Below are 25,812 nucleotides of genomic sequence, written 5' to 3' on the forward strand. Positions count from 1 at the left end.
GAGCATTGCTTGGCTCATCAGGATTCACAGGCACCCCCAGAGAGCACAAGTACTTGTTCTACTGCAGCACCTCCTGCAATACAGCCAGACTTTGTCCATTGAATCCCAGTTTCATTATGGTTTGGTGACGCTGGGACTGCTGACGATATTCAGTTGAATTCTTTACACCCTTCATCTGCCCCAAGCTGCTGAAATGGAGGGATACATTGCCCCCTCTGCTGTCCTACAAAATTAAGAGCATCCTGCTGAACTAATCAGATATAAAAATAATAATGACGAAAGAAGCATCAAGCCCTGCAAATGAATTTATCCACTGCTCTTCATGCCCTCAAATAACTTGGAAGTTACAGGCTTTGTTGATTCTCCATTTATTTTGAGAAATATAAAATATGAAAACTAATTTACAGTTCTGGCACAAAAATGAGAAGCAATATGCACAAAGTTGCTTTTTACAAATAACGCTATATATTTTTACCATTTAAAAGTGCCTAGAGTTTTTCACAGCAAATAAAGTTTATTTAACTATATATTTTTTCTTAGTAAAATATTAGATCTATTTAAATTGCACATGAACACCGTGGTGAAGTAAACCATATGTAAAGTTACAATAAATCCATATTTGAAGCAGATGGTCATTAGAAACTACACGGAATGGAAAAGACTAAGCCTGAAATCGGATCTTAAGGACTGACCAAGAAAACAAGAGACAAGACACTGACTGATATGGCACAAGCGATTAAATTATTAACAATTTGACAAAAAGTAATAAAGCCTATTTGAAGTTCTTCACGGACCTAACACACTGCTAAAACATTTCAATGCAGAGGTTTTGTAACATTTGAACTGGCAAAGTAGTTTTTCGGCTGCTAAACATTTTTCCACAAGATTACAAGGCATCTCCTTCACTTAACATTGGACCTTAAAATGAGTATGTTTGCAGACAGAGAATGCGCTTAAGAAAACAAAATTTACACCAAAAGTTGCCATAGTTGACAATTTACTATGTTTTGATAAAACAGTTGAAAAGTTTCATTTAAAATTAACTGCATTACCTTGCAACGGCAGAAACCAGAACATTTCTGAGGTCATTCTTCACTTGTTCCTTGCCTCGTTCCATTTCCACAGTTTCCGAGAGGTTCACCCTACAGTTCTCCTGTCAATACAACTACTTACACTACGCAAAATTAGGTGCAAACTGAAGTCTCTATAGATCAGGGCCATAACTTTCACCCAATATCCTTATTCCTCCTTCACAGACATTTGCACTCAATTAAATCAGTCATTATCTGAAGGACTCTCTGGAGTCAAGATAGAGTGATTAATGATCTAAGATGTTCAACCTGAAATATTTTAACAAAGCCCAGCTGCCATAGTGTCTGGTGTGCGCTCTGACCTTCTGGATTACGTTTCTTAAATGCAAACCCTTTAACATACCAAGTCGAAGATCCAAAAATTCAAGTATCCAAAGTCTTAGTGGTTTTAAGTCCTGACCTTCAAGCTTGTGTTGACATCAAGTTCTTTACATCAGCATTTCTTTCAAACCACAGCGCAACTGATGCACCCTGTTTGGTATCTACTGCAGGTGGCCAAAGGAGTATTTGATTTGCACCAGAGTAAGAATTAACATAGATAACAGGGTCCAAATAGCGTTGTTAGGTTGCTGTAAGAAACATAGCCATGTTGACAATGGATGTGCCATAAATGCTCCATTGTGTCATTCACATTAAGCAGCGCAGGAAACACATTATGCACACCAGATTTCTTTGCGCTGAAGCCCAGCTGTTTAAAAATGCAGCAATACACGCTATTCTCAAAATCAGTATTCTATTAGACACATGCACAACTTCACATACCTAAACAAAATCAGGAGGCGGGACCGAAAACACAGGCTTTGTGAAGAACTCACCAATGCCTCAACGCCTGCAATCTTATGAAAGCCCAAACGCTTCAAGGGAGAGTGCCAATGTGACCCTCCTCCAAAAATACATTTGTAAACCAAGGATTAAAGCAAGTTTAGTCTACGTGACGAAAATTTGAAAAGCCATCAACTGAATTCAGAGAGGGAAAATAAACAGCCTTAACAAATTACATTTTAAAGGTTTTTCAGTTAACCACTTATTTTTTTTCATCTCTGCTTAACTGAATACCTCTTAATAGATGTAGAGAGTATCTTAACTAAAAAGCAATCAATTTTGCCTATTTTGTTGTTAAACGCTACTTTCAAGGACATGAAAGTGCCCAGTTTTACGAGTAATTTTAGATTGAGAGCATTGACTGAAAATCAAAAATATGCCATTGAAAACACAGCAGTGCTAACAAATACAAAATATGCAGCTTTTGAAAAAAAAGCAGCTCACAAGGCACTTGCTATAGTGGTCCATTACATAATGAGTATATATAGTGCACCCTTAACACATCATTGTTATGCCTCAAGCTTTTTCAGTGTTGAAACTTCAGATTTATTAGAAACAACCACTGGGTTCTGTGTATTCTGAAGCAGTTATTGAGCAGCCTTGCTTCATATCATGTAAATGAAACAAATCAGAAGTGGGGCGTAGAAGCAGAGTATCTGCAATAATTTTTTGTCATATGAAAGTTTTTCCATGTAGTGATAACATTAAGTGTGGAATGCCATTCTGACACACACCCCTCTCCCTCTCAACCCCTCTGCCCTAAAAAGCTACATTCCTGCTACTGGAAGAGCTTGGCATTTTAATTACACTTGATTCTATCATCAACTACCGATTTGGCTCATTATTTGCAGCTTCGATAAATAATGTGCATAACAGTAGCATTAAGCTACTTTCCTTTCCAGAGCAAAAACTGGCAGAGAAGGAAAAGTAAGTAGCTGTAAAAATTGTACATTGTTTCAATGGCTTAAAATGCAGAAAGTCATCATCAACACACTTGATACTGGTTTGATTTTTTTTTTTGTTCACAACATACTTCAAAGGCCAGAAGAGCTACAGACCCGACCACGTCTCCTAGCACTTCTCTGTGGGAACAGGTTCTTCATCTCCCTTTAGAAAGTATGCACATATTAAATCATACTTTTCAATTACTCCCAGAACAAGAAAGCTTGGATCATACAAATCTATCTGCCATCTTGGTTTCCACAGTTGCATGTTGGATAGGATAAGGAAAGCTGTCATTGACAGAAGGATCTGTAGATCGGCCAAAGGAAAAAGTTAACATTCTAAATTAAAAACAGTCCCAAAACATTAACAAAAGGTACCACCTTGTTCAGGGGACTTCAATCTACTTCAGCCCAGTCCGTCATGGTACTCATTTCGTCCATAAGCACCAAAGTCAGAAAACTCAAGCATCTGTCCAGAATTACCACACATAGTCCGTTCTCAAATTCTACTCTGCAGATCACTTCGAAGTTCCCCGAACTCTCTCCAACTCAAATCACCAAAAAAAAATATAATCTAATCCTCATTCACACTTTCGCATACCTTGGCATTTTCTGGAGCCGTACTTTTGTTTTCTGTCATAGCTTTTGAGAGGACTCATCTGTCACATATGCAAGTACTTCCAGTCTAAATCCTTCAGGAGAAAAACTGAGTCCCACTTAAGCAGCAAGCTGTCCAGGACTGTTTGACATTCTTCTTTCAATTCAAAGGAAAGATTACTCAGTTTTATCTGCACTTTCAGATTTTTCCCTTTGCATCATGCAGCGACGAACTATGCTGTCGAAACTTCCTAGGTAAAATAGGCCAACGATGCGAAAAATGCCCATGCCAACAATCTGGAAACAGAGAGAAATATCTTTCATTTAAGATCCTGACTGCAGCATATTATTTACTTCTGAAATTAAAAAAGTTCCAGGCAGGTATGTTATATAATCTCAAGAAAACAAACTCATGAACACCATCATAACAGTTGAGGACTGAGTAGCAGGTAGTTACCTTAGCTTTCCTACCAACTTGCTGCTTGTCTTGGTTTTGCCTTGAAAAAACGACTTCAGTTTCCTAAACCCAAGTCTCCACAGTATTAACAGCCATTAGATGAAAAAATGATCAATGTCTGCATGATGTTCTACATTGTTAAGTATTTTAAATTATAAGAAATTGTGACTACATGGCCTTCCCACACCTCACCTGCTGAAGACCTTCGGTAATAGAAGTGACTGGTGACATTCCACTCGTCACTATCGATAGCATGTAACCATCCGATCCAACGGAGCTGTTAAAGTTCCCTTGCTGGATGGAAGGAAAACAGCAGTTGAGAAAAAAACCCACATAGTTTACCCAGTTGCAGCAAACCATGATGTGTCTTATTTCAACAGCTATTCTTGATGAACATCGCTGAATGATGTCATTAGCAACAAATATTTTTACATAAAAAGAATTAACACAATTAAGAATCAAAATATTCAAAAATGTATTGTGCTATACGGCAACATTCCAAAAGGCATTCACTTAAAAATGGACAAGGAAGCTAACCTCTCTTTAGAGGTGTGTGCTAAATTACTGCAGATTTCTTTACAAGATCAAAAGACTAAATTTCTTCCCGAAGCGTGCTCACTGATGGAGAAAACGCATGGTGGTCTCCCTGTCTGTGATTACATTTCAAAGACAGAATTTCACCCTAACTCTGTCAGATCACCAATCGCTACTGTAACTGTAGAATGAAATACTGCTCGCCTTTTGTGAAAATTCATTTGCTATCACATGAGATTTGGCAGGGGGGTGTATTTCAAATGCCAGGTAACAGACCCTCCTGGGGTTAGGAGTGAATCCATGCACAGCAGCAGAGGACAGGAGATGTGGTTATCTCCCATCACACACCCGAGACGACTGTGAGCTCCTACAGTACAGAGCTACCTTTTAATTTCTATTGCAGTCTCTCAGCTGATGGCTGGAGTGTATGAAGACCATGCCTGAACTAATACATCACCCAAGGTTCTGGAAAGCATGGTGTAGAAATAGCAGATGCTTAAGATTAGAGAGGAGGTTAGTCTTCCTTCAACACCAAAGCAGAATGCTATGTGAGGCAGCACCTCCTTTCAAAACTCACCACCACAAAAGCAGACATTTATGTGCTATATTTGTGAAAATACTGCAAAAACTTCATAACTGAACACCTGCTGCAGATGTAAATAACGAGAGTTCCAAGAGTACATGGAATTGCAAAATAATTACAGATTTTAGGATTCAACTGCCATGCTTTAGGAACATGAAATTTCACATTTGTTTCCGATCTGAGGTGCTTTATTAAGCATGGAAGCACCTCATAGCACAAAACATTAAAAAAATTCCTCAGAACGGCAATACACCTTTAACCATTAAGCACAGCATTTTCTGTATTTTAGTCGCTCATAAATTACATAAGAGATAAAAAGCTACAAAGGCTAGATTGCCTTCACTTATTGTAAAATTATTTTTACATGAACTCATCTTCAAGAAAAATAAGATAGTCCAACAAGCTTTTGAGGTTAGACAAACGGCATCTGATACATAAAAAAGTCAGAGTTTAGTGCTTTAAAGTCAGTCATAACCTGCCTTTGAGACACCGCATCATACTGATGCATCATTTTGTTCTGTCTAATGTACAACTTCAGATATGTTTCAGTTCCAAGAGATTGTCTAAAATCGTTTGTGGGCATGGTGGCAAATGAATAAAGAAAATACTTCCTGTTCAAACTAACCAGCGAAGAACATTGTTTCATGTAAATCGATTTTGCATTTAGCTTAGACTCTGTCTTACAGTCTTAAATGAGCATTACATGCGATCCTAGTCTGTCCAATGAAGAACATACTTTAAAAAGATTATTTACTTACTATGGCATCTTTGACTATAACTCTGGCGACTTGTTCTGCTTGGCAAACAGACGAGGTTTCAGAAATTAGCTTCGTCTCTAAGGGCTTTATTAGAAAAACACCAATATGAGTTTGACTAACAACACACAGGAGAGAAAAATAGGAAGGTCATATTTTGGTTTTGGGTCTTCTGTCATGGATGACATCACTGTTAGCAAGCGGTATCATGCTGTCACCTAGAACATCCACTTCAAGAAAGTTAAAAGCACCTTCATAAATAATAGTCTAATTTTATTATAGGAAATGCCAACCTTCCCTTGAGTAGCAGTACTTTTTATATAGCTTATTACTATTAAAATATGAAAAAGTGGGGTTTTCCCCCCCAAGTATTTTATTTCCAGTAGAAGTTATCAAAACACTTAAACTATGTCTCCTCAACACTTGTATTAGTTCATTTATGATTTTTGCCAGAAATGAAGTAAAAGAGACCTGAAATATTTTATGATCCTACAAAACAATTTTTTTTGTTTTAATTTCTCAAACTCCACACACTGGTAGCCACCAAAATCCATCACTACATTTTATTTGTGTTTAGATGCCACTTTACCACAATAAAAGAAAGCAATGATGCCAGTTATTTTAGCAATCATAATTTGTCACACACACAAACCCCTCCCCCCAAAAGTGGACTGCTACAAAAACAAAAGGCAAAAATACACTTTAAAGCATTTAGAAGCATGTTTGTCATTCATGTCCTTTTAACAAATACAAGAATGATGGAGCTAACTGCGCAGCAAGCTATTTAAGTGCCCAGTACGTTAAGATAGATGGCTCTGCTGATTGAGAAAAAACAGCACTAAATTAGGGAGAAAAGAGTACTTGGTCACAAGTCAACTTCTTGTAACGGCTAATTTAGTTACATTTAACAACAAAATTTAACTGAAGCATTCAAACCTTGTCAAATACTGGGACTAGTTTAATTCCGAGATCAATACTTTAAAAAAGCATTTCTAGGGAAGAGCTGAGCAACTACAGGTTCCTCTCTGATTATCAATCCAAAGTAGTACAGAAACTAAATTTCAGAGAAGCAGGCCTATTTCCAAATATCTCTAGAATTATGAATCCTGATTTCACTGACCAGGCTCACTGAAAAAAAATCTTTTTTGGTAGTATGTGTATTTTAAGGGGGTGGGTGACTGGGGAAATAGGTGTCTTTGCCCACAGAAGTCACAGACAAACACCTTTTACATGCCTTCCTACAATATAGCTTATGTCATTAGATCTCCATCTCATAACCCCTAGGTACTTTTGAGCTCACTGGCCAGTTATCAACCACATTTGAAAGAGCTATAGGGATGTCAACAATAATTAAAATACTGGAAGTCTGGGGAAATAATTAGCAGCTGTTCAAGAGCAAGAGCTGTCATTTGTAAAGCCTCAAAAAAAAAAACACCCCAAAAAAAACCCCTCCAAAAAAAAAAAGCTTAATGATTAAACACAGGAAAGCTGTATCCTAGTTCCTGACATTTTCTATATTCAATGATTACAGAGAAAAACAGCCTGGTCTTAAAGAGATGCAAACTACAGAGACAGATGTTCTAAAGCAGCGTTAAATAAATGCAACAATAATAAATGAGTGTCTGAACTGTCAGGGCAATGCAGTATTGCAGAGATTAAAGGTGCACTACCACGACAGGAGCAAGGCACCCCAAGATTTCATGCAGGCTAAAACAAAGCATAGGTCTTTGCTTAAAAGGCAACACTTTTTTGACAAATAAGATGAATCCCACTGAATCACTTTTAAAGTGAAATCTTAGATGAACAGTGCATTTTGCTGGTGACTGTATTTCCCTGAAACAGGCTATTACAAAGAAAAAATCTCACAGAATATGAAAGCTGTACAAGTGTCTGCAGATGTCTAATTCTGGCACTTTATGTGGATGTGTGGGAGTATACATTTAACACAGAATATCTATATCAAGAAATGATGATTTGTATAACACAATTCTTACTGATCCTTTCACAAAGGGTGAAAGACAAAATGAATTCAACCCCAATTTCCTATTGTACATGATGGAGCATCTTGAAAAGGCTGATCTCCTTAGTTATCAGGTTTCTGGTTCACAGTATGCGAATAAAGAATAAGACACATTTTTCTCTGGTCACTTGACACTTCAGTCTGAACAGGAGGCCTCAGTGTTGTTTCTGGAACTACAGTTCATGGGTAGAGACACGTCAAAAGACAAGAGGCAACGACATTTTTGAAAGTCAGAACTTTTAAGGTAGGCCAAATTAAAAAAGCCCTACTGCTGACACACCCTTCTGAAAAGTGATAGTGTCATCTGCACTACAAACACACTGCAAGAGAGTCGCCTTCCCACTCTAATACTAGACAATCACTATCAAATTGTGTTATTACATATATTCATCCAACATGGTTCGTTTGCAGACATCACTGAAGGAACCGAGTTTATTTTGATTTGTCACATCTATCAGAACAACTGCATATCAAAGAAAATCAGAATATTATTTTGGGCTCATTAAGCTTTGATCTCAAAACAAACAGCGGTTTTACCATTTACCATTCCACAACATTTTGATTGTGTACAGAAAGACTTTGCCATGTTTCAGATATTAAAGACAGGTAGTTCTTCCACTTAAAGCCAGAACAACAAACCACACAAGATTATCCTACAAGCTATTTAACTCTGAGTAGTTGATAAAATTGACGTGTTTAGAAGTGCTTCTTAAAAATCTTACTATGCACCGATTTCAAAAGTACTACAGAAATCTGAAATGCATTGCTTACTACAAAGTGAAGCATTAAAAACGTTACAGTACTATGGCAGGACAATTTACCTTTGTTTTACTTTCTTCTGCAAAGCCAGGTGTGTCAGTATCTGGAGGGTAGGCCACCGTTACGTATACATTATAAGGTTTTACCTGCATTGTACAAAAGTAAGTGTTATCTTCATACTGACAGCCTTTACATATCCCTCATAACTTCATTAATTTCTCTTGTACAAAAAAAATACAGCAAGCATGAATTTAAATTGCTTGTAGCGTTGTCACCCTTATATGCAGCAGTTGCAAGACTCCAGAACTTTGGCAAATGAGAAAGCAAAACAGCAAAGATCTTAGAGATGGTTGTGTTGTTTTGTTTAATAAAAATACCTTAAAACTTTGCATTTGATGTAAATTGTTTGCTGAATCTAAGTGTTTAAGACATTTAGGAGGAATATGAAAGCAGTTTAGCTCTATAATTTTACCAATTTCATTTTAAAAAAGGCTAAACCATTGCCAAACACCAGTACCCAACATTCATAAACACAAGGCCAAAAAGGCTTTCGCTGAGGCTTATCAATATGCTTTTTTTGTTATTTAGGTCAACATTTTCAGTGCTGGACAAATATGAGAAAAAACACAAATGTAAAACTCAAATTTGGTCTATTTAGGAGGTATACTCAAGTCACAAGGCTTTTCAAGCCATGGTATAATCTTGCAAGTGGTCAAAGGCTAAGGAGACAAAAAATAAGCAGAAAATGTGAGGAAAAATGTAAGGTCTCATGTCAAGGATTGCATTTAGTTATGTATTTGTAAGTGTGTGTCCTAGAATTACATCATTTACTGCACTACTATTCAGAAACTTTTACACACAAATCTGTACTCCAGTACAAAGGAAGAAGCTTTTAATGAAAATATTCAGAGAGCTAAGACAAAGCAAAGCGTTGTAAAGCACTAAGCATCTTCTATTATGAAATCTTCTATACTGAAAACGCTTACTGAAATGCCACATCACAGGTCCATAAACGCCCTATTTTTAGTTTTGAATAATTCACTCTTCACAAAAATCTCTCTAACCTGTCTGAAGAAAGACCCTGAAGCCACATGTTTGGCAGGCCAGAAGTGATGAGAGGCAGTTCTACCTCACATTCTCACCCTGATCAAGGCATATGCCTACATTGAACAGAACAGGGTAACAACAGGGACTATGCAAGGGTCCAGAACCAAACACAGACACTTAATACACAAACATGTAACAACTAAACTACACATTCTTCACAGAAGAATACAAGAAGTAATTTTCAAATCAATTTTACCTGTCTTACTGCAATGTACTCACCAACCTCACTCCATTGAATAATATAAATTAGTGCTTATTTGGTTTTTAGTCTTGACTTAAGCATAAGCTTAGATCATTGTACTACAAAAAGCTAATTTATACCAGAATTTAGAAGGATGAACCACTATCAACACAATATTTTTCATGGACAAACCTCAAATTCTAGCTTGCAAGTTCTTTTGTTTCCTACAGTTTACATCCCACCTACCATGGCCTCACAAACAAGCTGGGAATCACTGGCCTGCCCCTCATGCATCCGTGGGATCTTCAACATCATTCTGCACTTAGAGCCTTGAAAAGGACTTTTACTCAGACGACTTAAAATCCAGGTCCTTTTAGTTGAAATAAAAAAACCATCTGCACATGTGGTCATCTTCAGTTCTAGGAAGAGACTCAATCTATTCCCTCTTATGCAGCTGAAATCAGCTCAGCTTCTGCAACCCCACGCAGAGCAACAGGATCGTACTGCTGCCAAAAAAGGGCCAGCACAGCACACAAATATTAGCAGTGCTGCATAAGACAAAAACAGAACTCATTAAAATGTGCTGTGCTGCTAGTTCAGAAAAAAAAAAAATGTTTACAATCAAAAATATTTAAATGATTGCACACGTACCTCCATTTGCAGGGCTTCAGCCAAGCCTCGAAGAGCAAACTTTGTTGGCGAGTAAGCGGTATAACCAAAGACGCCCAGTTGCCCAGCCTGCGACGACACAAACACAATCCTTCCCATTCTGCGCTCCTTCATGGTACCAATTACTGCTCGACTCGGGTAAACACTACCCAGATAATTGACTCCCATCAGCCTCTGTACAAACGATATTAATTTGGTATTTGAGCCACAGATTCAGAATCCTCCAGCTGTTTGGTATTATTTATCAAAAATTCCTATTTCAGTCTGCTTTAACAATGAAGTTCGCTAGATTTGTAGTTCTACCAGCTGGCAAGAGAAACAACTGTTTTCTATTCTACAGCTTCATAAACTCTTTTATAGCTAAAATCTCACTTCAAGCCTAAAGAACTCCAGTCAACTACAAGTCTTAGTAGCACCCAGGATACCAATAATACTGTAAATCATAGGGCCTTCAAGGAAAAAAGAATATTTGAGGGACAATCTAACCTAAACAGTGTCCAGGAAGCAACCCATTTATGCATGGTGTATAAAAACATACTGAAATGAAAGTTTAAAGAGCTTTCTAAAACAGGAAACAGGAAAAGTTCTACGCATTTATGCATTTCATAGATTTTAATCTTTGGCAGGATGACGGGAAGTCTTTAATTTCACTCTCCAGAAGACCTACAACATAACTGATAGCCTATATAAGCAATAGAATGGATGATTCAAATCTCTAAAGTTACACCTATTTAGTATTTTCAGATGATTCAATGTTACCTGTAGATGACTGGGGTCCTGAGGACTGTGGGCATAAAGTAACCAAAATACAGGGGTTTGGGGTGGGTTTTTTTGGTCTTTTCATAAGAGCAGAAGCTTCTCAGGCTGCAAACAATTCGTGCACCTCAGTTGAACACTGATAACAGCCGAATTTTTTTTAAACAGGTTAAAAATATGTATAAAACAAAAATCTTCACCAGGGAAAAAAAATGAGACCATGTGAAATTCAGTGCCTTCAAAAGTGCATTAAACTATGAAAATACATGCCAGGCTTTTCTGCCATCTTAAGGACTCTATCCCAGAGGGGAAAATTCATTATTCTGACTTATCAATGGACCAACAGTTAGGTGAGAAATTCGATGCAATCCTCACAAATCTAAAGACACATTTTAATTCTGACAGCTACCACAGATCAAGCATATCACTACTCCTACAAAGTCTGCAAAGACACAGGAACACAATCTAATTGTTAGAATGGTTGAGTAAGAAGTCACTACATAATAAAATAAAAAAGTACGCTCACTCACTTCAAAAGCGTTCACTTCAATATCCTCGAATTTTCCTGTAACCGATGTTCCTGCACAGTTTACAAGCATGTCAACCGGCCCCAGTTTCTCCTGAGCCTGGAAGAGGGGACAGAGGTTAAGATGTCCTTTAGTAGGAAAAAAACCCTTCCTACAGCACACTATCACTATAAGAAACTATTTTCTTTCAAAACATCACACACAGATAAGCTTTTTAAGCTACACAGGCAAATCAGTTACTTCCTCACCTGTTTTAGAACATTTTCCACCTGTTCGTAGTCTTTGGATACATCAACAGAAATACACAGTACAACCTAGAAAATGAAAGAACATTTTTTACATCACAGTTAAGTCCAGTAACTGTTGACTCTGAGCCTTTCAAAATGAAACAAAACCCAGTGATATATCTTCTCCAGAAAAACAAGTCTTTTTGTCAGGACAGTTTGCACTTCTCCCACACTGGAAAAAGCAACCCCTGCCTCCTTCAACCTCCTCCCTCCAACACACACATTCTAGCATAACAAAGATTGTATTAAGAATGAATAAGCTTTTTGGGATCTTCAAAGCAGCTACGCACGTGCAAAGTAGAATTTCTAATTTACTGTACTAAGACACGCTATGACTCCAGTTATTTAGATGGAGTTAGTGGAAACTACTCAAAATTCCACAGTGCTAAATTTAACTTTCATCAGCGCTAAACACAAGTCGAACCATTCCTGTGGCTTAGGCTCGTCTTTAAGAAAACCCCTTTTTTTTTTCCCCCCACATGATAGAAACACATGGTTACAGAGTGTTGCTCTGAAACTGCAGCATCAGCACTGCAAAAAAACTTTTCCAAAATTTATAACGCAAGTGTTAAAAACCTGCTAGCTTTAGTAATGGCCATGCACGTTATCCACTTTTTTAATTTAAGAATAGTAGTAAACTTAGGTGCATACTATTTAATTTGGACATGTCAAGGACAAAACTAAAATAAAAATTCTGTGAGAAACTGAGTAGGTGCACACCACAATAAGTACCTAAAAAGTAAATTAACATGTACATGTTTACTCCTTGTCTGGGAACCAGAGATTATGGGTTTTAGTTTGAAAGATACAGAAAAATGAAAATAAGCACGGGCCAGGAAAGGAGCGAGCAGAACAGGATGACAAAAAAAAAGATGACACTGATATCTAGGTTTTGTTGAGGCCAAAACTTGGGCCCCGTTTTTCTTGAAAGCTACTGATTACTTTCAGCAAGATGATCTCAGAATCTACATTTTGAAGCACCCTCAAACCAACTTCTGGCCAAAGGAAGGAGGGCCTTTGGGCTACCACTTACAAACCATAAGATTGCTGCAAACTCCAGCACGGCCAGGTATTGACAAATAAATAAGCTGCCCACTCTGTTGAGCAATCAGCAGAGCTTTGGGCAATTGCTCATCTTGAAAGGCAAAGCAATCTCGTACCAGAACAAAATGAGGGACTTGTGTATTCTTTTCCAAATTCTATCTTTTCCTTTACTTTGGTCAATTCATTTAAACTCAGTTTGAGGTTAAAGTAAAACAAAGTCACCACCAGTTTGTCACAAGTATCACCACGACCACTTGTCACGGAGCACATGGACGCCCACACCCACACCAAAAAGCTTACCACAGCGTAACTAACCACTTTGGCAGCTGCTCATTTGCCAGTTTGCCTCTGGTCAGACTGCAACTCTTCTGAGCTGCATGAACAGAATCTGTTTGCCCTTCCTGTACAGCAGGTTGGCAATTCCTGCCTCCCAGCACTGTGCGTAAGTTGGACATCAGAGTAAACTTGTGGCACAAGTTATCGGCGGGTCTGCATGCATCTCCCCTTAGGGCATTTATTACATTTTGGAAATATACATTATTCACTTCAGTTTGAGAAGAGAAGCAGTTGAACGAAAACAACATTGACTTATCTGGATGGCTTCGCAAGATCAGTGAGGAGGTTAAAATTGACGGTTTTGTATCAAAACTGAAACAGTTGGTTAATATATCAGATTGCACAGATTAGTTATAGAATCATAGAAAGTTTTGGGTCGGAAGGGACCCCTGGAGGTCATCTAGTCCAGCCCCCCCGCAGCGAGCAGGGACACCACTAACGAGATCAGGTTGCTCAGAGCCCTGTCCAACCTGGTCTGGAATGTTTCCAGGGATGGGGCCTCCACCGCCTCTCTGGGCAACCCGTTCCAGTGTTTCACCACCCTCATTGTAAAGAATTTCTTCTATCCAGCCTAAACCTACCCTGTTTTAGTTTAAAACCATTACCCCTCGTCCTGTCACTGCTGTCTCTGCTAAAAAGATTGTCCCCATCTTTCCTATAGGCTCCCTCTAAGTACTGAAAGGCTGCAATCAGGTCTCCCCGCAGCCTTCTCTTCTCCAGGCTGAACAAGCCCAACTCTCTCAGCCTGTCCTCATAGGAGAGGTGCTCCAGCCCTCGGATCATTTTTGTAGCCCTCCTTTGGACCCGCTCCAACAGCTCCATTCACGCTCATGAACTACCATAGCTTTTATTGACTACTATCACATTATACAATTCACCTCTTTGCTTCTATTATCATACATTCTTTCTTCTGCTACAATATACTGATTACCTTCACTCCAAAGCATGTGCTACAGATGCACGTCTAGGGCACAGGATGTGCTGCCAGAAACAGTGTAATATCCCCAGCCCTGTTCCTCACCTTTTGTTCTAAAGATTGCACGGTGTTGGATCATTAATCAAACTTTCATAATAAAAGACCAATTCAACTCCCAGTGAAGTAACTGGGAATGTTCTGTAACAGGAAGGATTTAAAAAAATATTGCAAAAAAAAAAAAATCTAAGGGAAAGGATCTTGTTCCTATAACCCACACCAGCTGCACTGTCAGCAGTTTAAACCAACAGCATGCAAACGAACACTAAAATGTAGGTAGATGCCAGACCCTGGCTGTCAGCGCAACCTGGTTTCATGTATGTACCCAAGAGCTGAACTGAGGCAGCATATGCTCACTTAAAAAGTAATCTTTCTGGAGGATCTTTCCCTCTTAGCTCAACATCTAGTAAACGTAACAGTCTCTGTGTACGTGATCCATATCGTACAACACCTTTTTCTGCACTCTTGCAGTAACCCTTCTGTACAGCTTCTCTCCGTTCCGCTACCCTCACCTTCAACCTTCTGATCTGCTGACCCAGCGTGAGCTCTGCCCCCGACTCCCTGCTTTTCCCCGTTCTTTCTTTGCATTTAGACCAGGCAGGCTTCCCTGTGACCTTCTCTACAACCCAGCAATTGCTGCAGAGAGCCAGCCTACCCATCGCTCCCACTGCCTACGCTTAACCTGGCTGCAAGATTTAAGCTGCCTCTGCAAAAGCAGCCCCGTTCAGCCCACACTGGAGCTTGCTCAGCCTTGAAGGTAATTTTGGAGATTTTAAATGCAACTCTTATGAACATGCACCAAGTAATATTCTTTACAAAGTGTCCACATCTATCAAGCTTGGAAAGATTTTAACAAGAACATCCTGACAGTGTTTGACCAGGGATTAACTTTAATGCTAAGCTTGGGAAACTACTAGAGCAGCTAAAAGAAAATGGTTATTGGTTTGGCTTTTTTTTTTTTTTTTTAAATGGGAAAAACATAGCTTCTCCTCACCTCAAATGGCTTAGTTTGTCAAAGAAAGTTGATCTGAGTAAGGCAGCACACACAGAAAAAAACAAATCAGCTTGAGCCATTTGACAAAAATATAAGGAAGTGAAGACAGAATCTTATTTACAAATGGAGGCATTCAGAAAATTTTGTATCAGCTAGTACTAACATTATTGCCTCCAAATATCTGGCTTTTTCCATTGCTTCTTTCCAACAGAATATCCGATTTATCAATTCAAATCTCTTCACAGACAAATAAATTGCTTGTATTTGTAATCACGAAAGTAACAAAAAAGTTCTGGAACACAACAAAGAAGTCAAAGATGTTAACAGCCTCAATACAGTCTCCCCTTGATTATTAGTACTGCGAAAAAATAATTTTAGCATTTCATCTTGAAGTTGCATTTTTCAAACATAACAAGCTTACCTATGTTAAGCTAGTACCTATGCACGATCTAAAACAGTGCCTTTACGCACGGGTGCACTATCTATTGAGCAAAGCAGCTCCAGTGTTTGTACGTCTCAGAACTTCACAAATTTAACTTGTGTATCTCCTACAGTACTTTGCCAGGAAATGAAATACAACAATGTAGTGAACTAAACCTGGAAAGAAGTTTAGACACTTGTTTCCAAGACAACCGCTGTATTTATGAATTGCAAAAAGCCAGACATTTGAAAAAAAAAAAATTGGTTCTTCCACTTCATCTTGAAGAATACAAAACGCTTATCAAGTGGCAGTAAACTGCAGCTGTCCAAAAAAGAGTACTATATCCCCAGCTGAAGACATCAATCTCTTTCTCTAAGAAAAGCAGGTTAATGCACTAGCTAGGCAACATAAAATGCAGCAGAGCTCAGAACATCTCATGTAAGCAGACTGGCATTTTTGAATTGAAATACTGAGTCCTCGCTCATTTTTGTCACACAGCTTTCTTTTAAAGACAGGACTACTGAACTATATTGTAGTGACCACCTTAAACAAAACACAACAGCCACTGGCAGCAGTGATCTTACCTGCTTGTCATTAACAGAATACTTTTCTATTTCCTTCTTTGTCTGCAACAGCTTGTTCTGAAACAGATACAAGAACAGCTAAAGCATTACAGTTTTGAGAGCAATATTAGTCTTCAGTATTTCAATATGGCTTAAAACATACCCAAAAAAGTTATCCACAACTAGTTATAACACTTCACTACTCATTTTGCAGATTTAGGAATATACTATGAAAACATGAAATCCATTAAGCTACCAGAACTCACTTCTCTGTTTTTCACTTCATCTTCTAATGCTAAGAACAACTTTTTTTTAATAGGTTGAATGCTTTTGTTTCATACAACTACACAGAGCACTGAAGACTGCAGGTATTAATTCTTCTCCTGTACTTTGATTCTAGATTTCTGCAATACTACATAAACTACTCCGAAGAACAATTACTGTCATGGAATTACCATAAAAATTGAACTAAAATATGGTAAATTCAAGGTATCATACTCCTTTCAAGAAAAACTGTGTTAATTCTGGCTGCAGTCAAGGTTATCCAAAGATAAGTTCTCAAGTGTAAGTAAATTATCAAAAGACAGCTAGGACTGAGGCCCCCCTCCAAAAAAAAAGTTAAGTGCTTTTATTTCCTGAGTAATTAGGTTCTTCTCTACAAATAAAATAACAACCCATTAGGAAAACAGAGTCATTCCAATCAAATTCTTAATACCTCTTTATTTAAAAAAAACCCGAAGCAACCCTTTTTCCTCTAATGCTGTCTTGATGATCCGTTTTTCACTTAGCAGGAAGTATGATATAATGCTGATTAGACACCAAAATATTCTGTGAATTCTAAGAATTGTCTTTAATCCCCTAGTTGTCACTTACTGTAGGGAAATTCTACAATTTTAAAGAGTATAGGGGTTTTCCTGCTTTTGTCCTCTGCCACAGATCTAGACAGTGACATAACGAATACTTTTAACAGAAGTGATAGCACTGGCAGAGTTTTAACCCAAGCTAATCACAAATTCCGTGTTGGGCTACACTCCTTAAAACGGCAGCCACCTCTGCTGTTCAAAGCATTTCAGATTAATGCATTAGGATCCCCTTAAAACACACACTGAAGCAAGTATGAATAATTATCAATTCCAAAATTATCCCCCACCTGTACAGATTTTGTGAACGCAGTTTAGCCAACAAAAATACACATACACTTACCTCATCCCTTGCAATCAGTGTTATGAAAGCCCCTTGCTTGTAACATTCAATGGCAATACATTTTCCAATTCCACTGGAGCCGCCAGTTACCTAAAAGTTATTTGAAAATGGCAGTGTTAGTACACTATTCTCATCCCTTCTCCTGTATGATGAGTCAAATCAAGCGAAAACTCTAAAAATATACTGAGATTAAAATATCACCCCATGAGGTATGAATACAGACAATACTCAGTATGTAAACTAACTTTAGTGTACAAATGAAAAATAGGACCTGAGCAGACTGATGAGCATTTGCTTCTACTCCAAAACTAGTTTTACCTCAGTGGTCTATTTTTCACTCATTTCTTGCACCAGGCACATTTAGACCCATTCCCACATGGGCTCTCTCACATGCTTCTGACTAAGTTCTGTATGTTATTTCTAAAAGCAGTAGTTAAAAGTTTGAAACCACTATTCATGTTAGCCATAATAATAGTTCTGCACTCCTCCATACCTGGTCGCAGTAGAAATTATTTGTAAAATTAACAATTGTATATTGCCTGCTGAAGATATCATCACATAAATATAAACAGAAAATACCTTCTTTCTTATTAAAAAAAAATTCTATTAATTCAACCGTTGGCCTTCCGTACAGTATTTCTCAGTCCCCCAGTCTGGACCTTGAACTGTCCATGCCATCCCACAGTTCCAATTTTGTGGGGACGCCAGCACCAAGACTTCCATTACCTTTTCTTCTTCCTCTAAACTGTAACACCGAATAGTCTTACACACAAACAGGAAATTAGTAGTTTGTCCAGAGACAAATGCAGGGTGGTGACTACAGCCCTGCATCATATGTTGCGGGAGGATACACTGCCAAATGGAACTAATGCACAGGTTAAAGTTACCTTACCACCTCTACTACCCTCAGTAAACCTGCTGGTGAACTCCACGTGGAACAAGATGTGGACAACAATCCTGACCTCTCTTTCTGACTAAAATAAAAATGTCAGCCTCTCTGACACTGCCTTTAGATGACTTGTTCATTTAAGCCCGGTCTCAGTCTGCATGTGCCTTCAGTCCTTAAACACACACTGGTATCTTCCTTATACACCCAAACTATCTGAATTTTAACAGCATATTACGAGGCTATAATTGAGAAAATATTGGAAGAAAATGCCTAGACGCAGTTATTGTAAAAAAAAAAATCTGCTGATGACGAGTTCCAAAATACAGATTTCCTAGTGATTTAAAATAGAAGTGATCGACATTGCTCTGGAAATGGCCATTTTTTGTTCTTTATCCAAACCTTTCAAAAAACTTCAGAGAAAGTAAGGTATTACCTCAATTTTAAGTATGAGAAAATGGTGGCACTGAGCTAATTAGTGGAAGAGCAAAGATCCCCAGCCTCTAACTACACACCCTGTCAAAAGCCTTGTATTGTCTCCTCATCTGCCAATGCCTCAATTTTGTTTTCAGAGACACATTATCCTATGGAAAGAATTTTACTTTCCACTCCTGGAGGCAGTAAAATCAGAAGAGTCAGGAGTACATCACCCTGAGTCACTAAACTCTTCTTTCACGTCAGTATTTTATCGCTAACCTTCACAAATAGCTTAGCGTAAGCCAAATAATCCCAGATTTACAACACGGCCCATGGTTTCTGACTGGTTTGTCTGCAGTCACAAACAGGCCAAGAACGGGCGTAACATTCACAAAGATTTCAGCTCTTTAGGCTTCCTCTGTTATTAGAGATAGCTGCTTCAGATTAGCTTCCAACTGACCCCCTCCGCAAGATTACCTTCACGCTACAGTAACCTTGGAGGATGACTCCAAGATGCACGCCCCGTTCTAGAAATGTGAAGCCTGGTCTGTAGTGTTCTGAACCAAGTATGACTGCTTTGAAAATAAATGAAGTCTGTAAGAGTGCGAGTGTTAGTTCACAATTTGGGACTTCAGCAGAACCCCAAAATTAATTTAATGCTTCATGATGGAAAGCAGTTAAGAATTCTAGCGTATTCCCAAACTAGCTTGCAAGATTTCAACCCATCTCCGAAAAGATGAAAAGCCACAGTTTGACATATTCAGGCAGACCTCAGTTCTGCAGCACTCCTGGGCTGCTTCCACGGATTTGCACCAGCAGCAGGTACGCCAGCACATGAACTCATCAATGTGCATGGAAGACTGCTCCAATTCCAGTTTTTGGCACAGCACAGAGACAGCCGATTGCTACCCACACAAACTGTTGAGTATCATGAACAGGTCAGCTACACGAGTGCTTGAGGAATTCCTTCAAGGTGAAGGTGCCGGCACCGAGCTTCTGGCTTGTCAGACCACACTAAAGTTCATTGCACAGAATCACAGAATGGTAGGGGTTGGAAGGGACCTAAAGTCATATAAGGAATGGAGAAAGGAAGTTTTTATTCACAGTCACACCCAAAAACACTGCACAGGACTCACGTCAGACAGGTCAGTGACAAAAGGCAGTATCAGGTAGCTGGGAACTTCAGTATTTAGGTGGAACACTGCTGCTACTATGTGGGAGGTTGTTACTAATAAGCACATCTTTCAAGGACACTCATCATGAATGCCAATGTACCTAAAGTGGGCCTACAAGAAAGCTGGAGAGGGACTTTTTACAAGGGCATGTAGGGACAGGACAAGGGGTAATGGCTTTAAACTAAAAGAGGGTACATACAGATTAGACAGAAGAAAAATTCTTCACTCTGAGGGTGGTGAGGCACTGGAACAGGCTGCCCAGAGCAGCTGTGGCTGCCCCCTCCCTGGCAGTGTTCAAGCCCAGGTTGGATGGGGCTTTGAGCACCCTGGTGTACTGGAAGGTGTCCCTGCCCACGGCTGTTCCAACCTGTTCCCTGGTTGGAACTTGACAACCTTTAGTGTCCCTTCCAACCCAAACCATTCCATGATGAAAAAAGAAAATTCCTAACACTAGTGAAAACTTTGCTTCGTGCTACAACTAATTTAGCCTAAGCAAATCTAGGAAGTCTGTTAGGTAAGTTACTAACGTAGATGCTCAGAATTAAAGGAAAAGCACACATCTGCTCCACGAAACAAGACATTATTATGGTTACTTACCCTTGTGGCCAGTAGTTCTACAGTGCCACTGTATTTCATTTGTTTCAGGCATTTGAAACGCCACTGATCCCATTTAAATTTCACTGTGACCCAACCTCACAGGAGTCAGCAAAAATAAAAATCTGGTAACTGCAACTCAAAACACAGACTAATTTCTTGACAGGAAGGGACAATTCGATCTTAGTATTAATTCAGATGTTCAGAATGCAACACTATCAGCACGTGGACAGTGTGTTTTAGCTGTTTCTGTGTTTGACAACATGTACCAAATAAGCCATTCCAAAAAGGGTCTAGCTCCAACTTCTCCAGCTGTGATCCTTGATAACAGAGTTCAGCTTCTAAGGATCATAGGGTTTATTTCCCCTTTATAAATGGAAATGTTGGGGTGAGGTACAGAGAATTTCTGCGTTTGCCTTTGAAATTTGAGATATTGAAAATTTGCTTCAATTGATGAGACAGACCAACTCCAAACTAACAGAACTGTCACCAGGAATGGTCAAAATCAAGACTTGATTAATACAGTATCTCCAGCAGAGCTTAACAACTTTCACTTAGCAGTGGCTTCATGCCTTTAGACAGTGCTCCAACAGAAGGTATATAGTTCCACCGGTGCAAAGCATCCCTGTAATCTGCTCAGAGTTGTTAGCATGCCTGACCAGACTCAAAATGACCTCTCGAACCACTCAGATGCATCCAAACCACATATTATATCACTCCTAACACAGGAGCTACAATGCTGGGACACCAAGACTTGCCATCCTTAAAGCAGCCTGCAGTTATCGCGTTGGGCTCCACACAGAAGTGGTGAAACTACCTCTAGACCAGAGACGACCCGTATGCATGGGGATGATCATCCTGGACTAAGTCCAAGCAAAAAGCCCTTTTCAGTCTGAATGGGAGATAGTCCCAAGCAGAGAACATCTTTACAGTTCCTGCCATTGCAAGACCACCGACTTCGATAAACTGCATTCCTATCACCGAGATATCAAGTTTTTTTCCACAGAAATTTCAACTTGGCTTTAGAAAGATTAAGGCTGAAACAAGGGTGGGAAAGGTTAGCATTGGTATTTCAACAGTTTCTAAACATCACTCACGAAATTTACAAAAGGCTGCTTTTGCCCTAACATCTTACGTTTTTATTGCTCCCTGGAGCAAAGTACCTTTGTAGAGAAACAGAAAGAAAGAACAGAGAACATGCATAGGGCAGGTACAACACCCCTGACAAAGGCAGTGAAATGTGATGCAAGTGAGCACAATGCACATGAAGCAGTGATGACTGCCTTATCCTATTTTCATTTTCCTGTCTACTGTTGTAACCAGCTACCACAATAACAGCGTTTTCTCACAGAATAGGTGATGAGTGCTAGTATGTAGCCCGAGACCCAAGGAGAGAATTAAAGCCAATAGCAAAATAAAAAACTTAGTCTTCCAAATTTCAAAGCATTGAGAAGTTCAGAACGAGAAGCAGCAGCTCTACAGCACAAAAATTACTTTTAAACCCATTTCTTGAGAACATTTTCCTAGTAGTGCTAGAAACTAAGTAGTATTAAACACCTAAAAGGCATTTTGTTTCAAATAAGCTACACCTGATGCTTGAGCCAATTTGATAGCAGAGAAGTCCTTTTTCTTTAACGGTGCTCACTGGCATCATCAAAACACATAGCAGATAAGGTGGGGAACCCACAAGTTTAGACCATTACTAATTTGGAGTTCTGTAGGCTCATGCTCTGAGTACAGTCCTATTCTCTTCTAAGAAACACACACTCCTATGATCATGATACCTCCAGAAAGCACGCCTTGCCTAACACAGTAAGCACGTCCATCATGCAGATGATTTCAGAGAGAAGAGACTCACAAGTTTTCTGCTTCAAATTTCTATCGCAAAAGGCAGCCAGGATCAGTTATTCAGCCATAACTTAAATGTCTACTAACCATAACTGTTAAGAGGGAAGAGGAATACTTTCTATGAAGAATAAAGAGTTAAAAAACCACTGACTTAAGTTGAAAATTCAGTAACTGGTATGTAACAGCATCTGAACTTGCCCAATGACCTTCCTTCAGAAATGTAACAGATACATTGCATGATACTTTCAGCAGGCCCCGCAGAAAGATTTCTAGGTAAGACTGACTTTTCCTGCTTCAGAAAAACAATTTATTTAAGCATATCTTGAAAAATTATATTCACTGTGCAACGGTTATCACTTGCCCTCTTGAGAGGGCTTAACCAGCTAAATGTGCTATTTGCAGGTCTTTATTCTTTATTTCACGACTGGGTTTAACTGAGGCCTGACAAAGATTACCAAATGTTAATGATGCTCTACAGTCTTATCTAAATCAAGCCATAAACTAAAAAGAATTTACATATGCAGATCACTTAAACAGATTTTGATATTTTTCTGTGAGAAGACTTCAAAGAAATCCTTAGATAATGTTAAGGTCCTTAAATATTTTTATAAAGTCTCTCAGTCATTTCAGTAGCAGAGAACGCTTACTCCCAGTATACGATGCAAGAATTCACTTTACACACGTGACATAGAAAGCCTCCCTGAACAAAAATTTTGATTTACAGTACCATCATCCAGTATTTTTCCTTACGTGTTACCTTAGAAAATTTGAAATCCAAATGTACAAGCATCCAGCATTACTGACAGCATCTACAAATCTAAGAACTAGTGAACTCTGAAACACTCGCTCCACATTTCATTAGTTTGCATGAATACTTTAAGAGCATAACTAAAGTCAAAATAAAACAAGTAGTTCTGCCAGTGGTGACGCCAATAAAACAGTTTACCTCCAGATATTGATTTGTCTCATCAATTTAAATACATCTGCAGCCTTGTCCTCCATCAGTATATTAATATAGTTACTTCTCTAGCCGGACTCTTGATTTTATAAGACTTGCAGGAATACTGTTTCTGAGACTTCCACTTGTACTCAAATTGAGCTTAAACTGCTAATATAATTAGCGGCAGTGGTTATAGGAAGTTTTCTCCAACAAGAATATTCTCATCATTTTCAAAGTGAACTTTTTGAAATGAAACATTCTGATTAGAAGAACCAACACAGCAGCTGTTAAAGAGTTTAATCACATACAGAACAGACAAAACTTGGGATAACCACAGTATATATAGAAAAAACCCCCAAACATCAAAATTGACATAAAACCTACTAAACCTTTTATTGTTTGTTGTTCTATTTCTGCATAAAAGTCACAGAAAGTCTGTTTCACCTTCGCTCTTCCACAGTATCGAAGGGTTCCCAAAATCCTATTGAAGTGTTCCTCCTTAATAAGCATTACTTCTGTGGGAAGAGCCGTAACCAGAGAACCTTAATGCAAGCTCGAACACACCTTACACGGTATACGAAGCCATAAAGCCAGTTGCAGCATCCAAGTAACACCTATTGCATAAAGCAACTTGCGAACACTGTCGCAACTTGGACAGGTCCAAATTGTTCTGGGGACAGCTCCATCCTGCACAGAGGAGCTCAAGGAATAATAATAATAATAATTAGAAAAAGACCAAACAAAACAAAAAAGGCATCACACAAAGCTCAAAAAAAAAATATTAAATTAAGAGTAGCTGTAAACTCACTTGCACCTAATATTTCTAACTTCTGGATCATCCCAAACTCCCACTGCAATCAAGGGCATCTGCAAGCACTACCCAACCCTTCAAAGCAAACTTAACCAAACCATAAACTGAAGCTGCCTTGCATAAAACATACCTTAGGGATTTAAAGCTAAGTTGAAAGAGCTGATGCTAGGACCCCGATTCTTTCAACTGCTGAACTCCTTCGCTCTCCTGCATCCAAATTCAGCATTTTGTGATCCAACTGACAGCCCCTGGGTGTTGTTCCCCTTCCTTCCCCCCAACCCAAGACTCACAGAACGTTCAGGGTTGGAAGGGCCCTCTGTGGGTCACCCAGCCCAACCCCCTGCCCAAGCAGGGTCACCCAGAGCAGGCTGCACAGGACCGTGTCCAGATGGGGTTGGAATATCTCCAGAGAAGGAGACTCCACAGCCCCTCTGGGCAGCCTGGGCCAGGGCTCCGTCACCCTCAGAGGGAAGAAGTTCTTCCTCATGTTCAGCTGGAGCTTCCTCTGCTTCAGTTTGTGCCCATTGCCCCTTGTCCTGTCTCTGGGCACCACTGGAAAGAGTCTGGCCCCGTCCTCCTGACCCCCACCCTGCAGATATTTATAAGCATTTCTAAGGTCCCCTCTCAGCCTTCTCTTCTCCAGGCTGAACAAGCCCAGCTCCCTCAGCCTCTCCTCGCAGGAGAGATGCTCCAGTCCCCTCACCATCCTCGCAGCCCAGCACACACCTGCACAGCTTCCAGCGGCAGTACTACTCCTGAGCTGTTCCAACAGCCTGTTCTTCCGCAGACTTTACTCCTACCAGCCCGACCACGGGCAGCCAAAGCATCGCTCACAGACATCGACAGCACCCGCTTCAAGCCGGGAAGGTGCGGGAGTGCCACCCGACCGCTTCCTTCGCCTTAACCCGCCTCTTTCCTCACGCCCGAGCTGCGTTTTACACCAAGGAAACCAGAGGGTTTTGCCTTTTGTTTACGAGCGCACGCACCGCTCAGATACCTCGGGAAACGCTAAAAGACAACGAAAACCCGAGGCAACCGGTAGCTTCGGGAGCACAGAGCCAACGAGCGGTCGTCAGCGGCCTTCGCCGCCCGCCCAGAGCCCCGCCGCTCCCGAGAGGCCTCCTCCCTCCCCCCGCGGGGCCCTCCCAACGCCGCCGCGCCCCCGGCTCTTCCCCCGTCCCCCCGGGGCCCCTCACTCACCACGACGTGGGCGCCGGGGAGCTTGAGGGGCTTGGGGCTGATGAGCGGCGACACCATGTAGAGGAGCAGGACGAAGGCCACGACCAAGGCGGCCGCCAGGAGCAGCATGGCGGAAGGGCCGGGGCGAGCAGGGGGCCGAGGCCCGCCAGGCGGCAGACCGCTGCCGGGAGCAGAGGGGCAGTCCCCGACCGCCGCCCGGCCGCGGGCCGAGCGAGGAAGAGGAGGAGGAGGAGGGAGGAGGAGGAGGGTCCTGCCGCCACTCGGCGACCCGATTGGCTGCCGAGGCGGGCCTGCGCGCTCGGATTGGCGGGCGAAGGT

The 25,812-nt window shown here is 40.1% G+C and overlaps 1 protein-coding gene across 1 annotated transcript; it reads right to left on the minus strand.

Annotated features, from left to right (window-relative positions):
- Positions 1–344: 344 nt before the first annotated feature.
- Positions 345–25,812, minus strand: KDSR (3-ketodihydrosphingosine reductase). Its single transcript, XM_075417169.1, has 10 exons — positions 25,495–25,812; positions 17,624–17,713; positions 16,442–16,498; positions 12,051–12,116; positions 11,806–11,901; positions 10,502–10,693; positions 8,625–8,708; positions 5,787–5,870; positions 4,104–4,205; positions 345–3,751 (listed from the first exon to the last, which is right to left on the minus strand). The coding sequence occupies exons 1-10, from the start codon at positions 25,600–25,602 to the stop codon at positions 3,632–3,634; spliced, it is 999 nt and encodes a 332-aa protein (XP_075273284.1). The 5' UTR covers positions 25,603–25,812; the 3' UTR covers positions 345–3,631.

This window comes from Opisthocomus hoazin, chromosome 3, assembly GCF_030867145.1.
Source record: "Opisthocomus hoazin isolate bOpiHoa1 chromosome 3, bOpiHoa1.hap1, whole genome shotgun sequence".
Lineage (NCBI taxonomy): Eukaryota > Metazoa > Chordata > Aves > Opisthocomiformes > Opisthocomidae > Opisthocomus > Opisthocomus hoazin.